This window comes from Anneissia japonica, unplaced genomic scaffold (genome assembly GCF_011630105.1).
Source record: "Anneissia japonica isolate Jap-2015-1 unplaced genomic scaffold, ASM1163010v1 scaffold2167_len242483_cov200, whole genome shotgun sequence".
Lineage (NCBI taxonomy): Eukaryota > Metazoa > Echinodermata > Crinoidea > Comatulida > Comatulidae > Anneissia > Anneissia japonica.
In genome coordinates, this window is record NW_022702691.1 from 166194 (window position 1) to 172009 (window position 5816).

General features: G+C 35.0%; 1 protein-coding gene across 2 annotated transcripts; it reads left to right on the forward strand.

Annotated features, from left to right (window-relative positions):
• The first annotated feature begins 1734 nt into the window (after positions 1–1734).
• LOC117103997 (cytochrome P450 1B1-like) lies at positions 1735–5810 on the forward strand. 2 transcript variants are annotated; one of them, XM_033244651.1, is made up of 3 exons: positions 1735–2335; positions 3390–3427; positions 5375–5810. In XM_033244651.1, exons 1-3 carry the CDS (start codon positions 1769–1771, stop codon positions 5478–5480), a joined length of 711 nt encoding a protein of 236 aa, XP_033100542.1. In that variant the 5' UTR covers positions 1735–1768; the 3' UTR covers positions 5481–5810. The 2 variants fall into 2 exon arrangements, 1 of the variants encoding a protein (XP_033100542.1); XR_004444690.1 differs by lacking the exons at positions 1735–2335; positions 5375–5810 and adding an exon at positions 3064–3122 and having other exon boundaries at positions 3390–3735.
• Positions 5811–5816: the final 6 nt, after the last annotated feature.

The window sequence follows — 5816 nt, forward strand, 5'->3', positions numbered from 1 at the left end:
GGTCTATTGTGTACATATTAGTAGATTCTAAAATCGATTAAATAAACGTTTGAAACCCCTAAATTGTCAAAATTTCGGAGGCTTTGCACCTAGACCACTTTTGAGGCATTTAAAGTGATGTCCGACCAAACCCACTTTGTTCTCGTCGGGGAAGTTTTTCCCCTTGTCGGGGACATCGGACCCTTTCGCTAAGTCCCGCCATCTTGGATTGTTGCTAAGATCACACAAAACGACAATGTTAAAACATACGCAAACACATGCGTTTGTAAGACAACACGAGTGTTTCTAGGATACGCGCGTATTCCAGCCCTGTTCTGACGATTTGTTACATTTTTGATTAACAGTCTGGGAAGGTCAAATGGGCTTTTCGAAAATCTAACTTTTAAGGATTGACGAACGACCTTCGAAGCCAGTCTAAACCTCATTTCTACATTTTGTTTTCAAAGTGGTAAACGTCTGTCTCTTATACACATCTAGATGTGTATAAGAGACAGGTTTTTAATGTCAACGATCTTCCCAATTTTTATAATTTTCTTAAGTTTGTTCTCTTTGCTGATGACACGAATATTGTTTTTTCTCGTAAGAATAAAAATGTATTATTAAAAACGATGAACGTTGAGTTAAATAAGGTCTCTACATGGTTTAAACTTAATAAACTATCATTAAAACACTTCGAAGAGTAATTACATTATTTTCAATCAGCATAATTCTATTAAAATTAACGACAATTTATTAATCGATGATAACATAATATTTCATGTAACGAGACTAATTTCCTGGGTGTCACTCAAAGCTTTCTTGGAAACCGTATGTAAATCTGGTATATCCAACATAATTGCACGTAACATTGGTATACTAAACAAGCTTAAGCATTATTTTCCATCAAAAATTATTTTATCCTTAATACTTTAGTATTACCTTTTATTTCTTATTGCAATATTGCATGGAGAATTACTTTAAATAAGTTCGAAACTTTATGTCTCTGCCCCAGATTTGAATCGACTAACATCGTTTCCATTTTTCGCCTTCAAAAGCGATTCCGTTGGATTTACTCGGGTGATTATTTTAGAGCTCACACCAATCACCTTTTTATCACTTTAATGTATACGATTTAAGTAAAATCCAAACTGCTGCTTTTATGTATCGTTAATCGCATATATCTTTACCATCCAATATCAGTAATCTATATACAAGAACTTTTGAACATCATCAATATAATACAAGATTTTATAGCAACAATTATACTTCGCGTACTCCATGCATATCTAGTGCGGTATCGTTCTTCAGTTCTTTTTTGGGGGCCGAAATTATGGGCGAATGTTTCTGATGACCTAAAAAATAAATTCACATTGAATAGTTTTAAATATCACCGTAAGAAATCTTCGGTCTCGGTATATAGCAATTAATTATCCTTTTCCTCCTAATCCTTTCATTTTTATTCGAGTCTTAAAAATAATGTTTCTGGTCTTGTGGTCCAGAAAGCTGCATTGGAATTATTTTAATTTTAGTGGTATATCATTTCTATGATTCTATTAGTTCTGATAAAAAGAAACACTGGTACCCGTCATTTTTCCAACTTTATTTAAGGTGGCTACGTCTTAAAGTTCTTGTTGAACTTACTGTATCCTCCCTCTATATATATATATATATATATATATATATATATATATCTGTCTCTTATACACACTTGTAAGAAATACATTTTACGTTTGGTTATTATTTTTCTTACGTAGGTACATTGTCATGGTAAAACGATGAGGATTTTGAGATGCGTAGGCATCTTTTAATGTCAGTTTTTGATAAAATTGACCTCGAGAAATTGGCGCAAATTGAAGCCAGTGCGTTATGCGATACGTTAGCCATGACTAAACCTGAGCCTGACTTGGTATATCAAACGACCTTCGAAGCCAGTCTAAACCTCATTTCTACATTTTGTTTTCAAAGTGGTAAACGTTGTTCATACGACGATCCAAGTTTTAGAGAATTGGTTAAATTCACGAATGCAACTCGAAAGGCACGAAAGAATCAGATGGGAGAGCCTGGAAACCTATTTCCGTTCTTGTTGTCAACATGCCTCTACAATGGTTTCAGAAAAAAACAGAAAAATCTACGTTGCCTTATAAATAAACAGTTACAAGCGCGCGAGCACGTAGAAGACGACAGCACACTTGATGATCTTATAGACGGTTACTTAAAGAAGGTGGGCGGGAGCGATTTCCCAGCTGAAGATTGTATTCCTCACATAATAAACTTGATGCTAGCATCGATGACACTTAAAAATGCGCTGCAGTGGCTACTTCTTCTCATCACCAAGCACCCCCATGTCCAACTTAAGGTACGTCTTTTCACATAGCATTCTAGGCAAAGAAGTTTGTTTTTAGAATCAAATCCCAATAATGGGCCTAATCATAAAACAAGGCCTACTTATCCGATTCCAGTAGTTGATAAACCTTCATTTATACTTGTAGCTGATCCTTATAGGCAGGAATTAAAGTTGGTTCGAGCCACCCCCGAGAAAATGATTACGTTCAATATATTAAAGAGTTTCAAGAGTTTGACAGTGTCGGGGGTGGATCCAATGAGCCTTCCTCCCACACATTTAACCACTACTTTCCAATTGGGGTTTCCTGCTTTTCGTTACGCCACTACTAGTAGCCCTATCCCCTTATCTGATAATTCGATTCCCCTTATTCATTTGAGATCCACCACTGGGTGTCTTTCCCTGACAAACTTGCCAGAGCTTAAATAAAAAAAAAATCTTTGGTATATCCATCACCTAAATGGGGCTGAATAGATTTGACCTCTACAAAACTTCTTTCCTTGGGGCCCGGTTTTTTTCAAACTCTTTGATTCACCATTGCCTAAGTGCATACTGTCCTCCGAAACACTGCGCATGGCGTGCCCAGCGGCGCAGCTCGTTCCGCACACGCGACGCAGAAGGATGTCAATTTTGAAGGTTATGATATCAGAAAGAGTACGGTCGTTTTGGGCAATATTTGGGGGCTGCATCATGATGAGCGCTACAGGGAGGATCCTGAAAGGTTTAGTTAACCTAGACCGATTCTTGGACAGTGATGGGCAGCTGGACATCAACAAAGACTCGTACTTTCCGTTTGGTCTTGGTATGTTATATTGGCAATGATGAATATTCAAGTGTGGATGGAAACGGTGAAATATCACAATATTAGAATAGGGGCCTAATAATTATATTCATCATCAATACCATCATCGTTCTCATCTTTTTCACCATTATCGTCTCCATCATCACCACACTAACGACCACAATCGCATGCAGTGTGAATGTGTCCCTATTACGCAAAGTGTTGTGTCTAAATAAATTCTAATATTTTATATTTTAGCTGGCTTTAACTGGTTTTGTTTTATTTCAGGAAAAAGGCGATGTCCAGGTGAAGGATTTGCTAAGAAGGTGATGTTTCTTTTTATTACCGTCATATACTAACGTTACGGATTTGAAGCAGCGGATGGCGAAACGCTTCCTGACGTCGCTGATGGCGTGATTTACGCCGGAGTTCACAATTCACCTCCATACAAACTCACAATAGTGCCACGATAAAAAAAAAAATCGAATTCATCTAAGCTGACTATGTTGGCTATCATCAATAAATATAATTATAAGTGGAGAAGGACAGATTTTATTGTTGTTGAGGTATAGTTAGGCCTACATAGCAGCTTAGCTCAGTCGGCTAATCTGGCGGTAGCCACTGTGTGTGCGCTGAACCGTGAAGATCTCTAGGTCCCCGGTTCAATTCCCATCACTGCCTCTCCTTGTGTTTCAGCTGGAGGGCTGAAATACAAGTTACAATGGCGCACCGTCTTTCAGATGAGACGTTTAAGCCGGTGGTCCCGTGTGCATTTATGTATAGTGCGACGATCTATGGCCCATGTGCACGTTAAAGAACGCAGTTACCGTACACTCTTCGGAAAAGAGTATTCAATTCAATTCAATTCAATTTAAAAATTATCACTTTCGTAACAGTGGCACACGTTGAACAATTCTCAACGCATCCAAATATAAGAGAAAAAAAAAAAAACATAAAATGCAAAGTAAAATTTATCAACATGGCATGTAGGCCTATCTGTGGTGCGGTAGTCTTACATTACCGTATTATTGCAGAGTTGCAGTATGAATTGTAAGTTAATATAGAGCTAGAACTAATAGACCAAATATGGGTTCATATTTACTACAGTAACACATTTAAAGGGAATAAAAACACTAATTCATAATAATAAAACTACAGTAATTAAATTTCTACTTTACATTTTACAAGGTATTTATAGCAAAATATAGAGCTTAGAACTAACTGATCATAAAGGTTCATATTAACAGATTAAAAAATAAATACAAAAACTAATTAAAGTGTAACGGGTGGTAATGTGGCCATGGATTTATATTTTTCAGATCTTATTTCCATGCGCCTTCGATAAATACCTTACAATAATTATCAAATATTTCTGCTAATTTATGATTACCAAATTGGTCATAAAGATTATCGAGAAATAAATGATGTTTATAATCTAACAATCCGGTTATAAAGGATCCCCAAAATTCACCTAATTCCCATTTAACAAGATCATTTTTTAAATCATTATAAACCTTTTCTCTAAATGGCTGGATTTTATCACAAATAAATAAAAAATGGTCGGTTGTTTCTTTTAAATTTTGGGAACATAATTTACAAAAACCGTTGTTTTGTGCAGACCATGTCTGCTTTTTACCCTCTAGGTTTAGATAATTAGTTCGTATTTTGAATTTTATTGTAATTCCTTTGAAATTTATTTTGTCTAGTAGATAGGGTTCAAATATACGTCTGTCTTTGTATCTGATATACTTGTTAGTGAACTTTTTAATTTACAATTTTCAAAAAGAGTAGGGGATTGCCTTCCGATGTACTGTCCAATCACCACCAGAAGGACCCCACTCTCAATAAGTCTTCCTTTAGATTTTCATGGGATATCACCGAATAAATCCAATCCAATGCTACAGTATGGGTGGGCGTGCGTAATTGTTTTGAATAGTAACAATAATGTTAATTATTGTTATTATTGTTAATAATGTTAATTATTGTTGCATTCTTACATCTTTTATAACAACAACATCAATAACAATAATAATGATAATAATAATAATGATAATAATAATAACAATAACAATAATAATATAATTAATAATAATACAAACAACATCAACAACAACAACAACAATAATTTAATAATAATAATAATAATAGTAATGATAATAATAATGATGATGATGACGATGACGATGACGACGACGATGACGATGATGATAATAATAATAATAATAATGTTTCTATGGATCTGCTCCCGCTTATTTAAAATATCTTATTCACAGATTTGATTCCCGTCGTAGTGGATTATGGTCATCTGCTGATGTCACGAGACTTGTTCCTAACACCATAATACGCGCAACATACAACATACAAATATTATATTTTTGAAATCATGTCCGTCTTAATGTGTGCAGATCGTCCGTAACATGTACATTTACTACTAATGAACCACAAAATGTTAGTATGGATGAACGCAATTTTAAATCAGGGAGATAAGATGTTGATTATTATTTAAATAGCCGATAAAATTGTATTATTTTGGAAGATTAGCCTTACTTGGCTTTGTTTTTATCCAGCTAGATGCAGCATCAAGACCATAACGCAGTTTTGTAGCCTATATGGTTTTCAAACAATGAATTAATTTCTTGTACTGTATTTTTACTTTCACAAGACCAATACAAGTTCTGTATTCTGTATAAAGATCAGTAAATATTATGAATTCCA

Coding starts and splice junctions, on each gene's coding strand:
- LOC117103997 (XM_033244651.1), top strand. CDS start 1,769: ATGCGTAGGCATCTTTTAATGTCAGTTTTTGATAAAATTGACCTCGAG. Junction 2,336..3,389: donor ACCCCCATGTCCAACTTAAG/GTACGTCTTTTC, acceptor GTTTTATTTCAG/GAAAAAGGCGATGTCCAGGT. Junction 3,428..5,374: donor GTGAAGGATTTGCTAAGAAG/GTGATGTTTCTT, acceptor TCTTATTCACAG/ATTTGATTCCCGTCGTAGTG.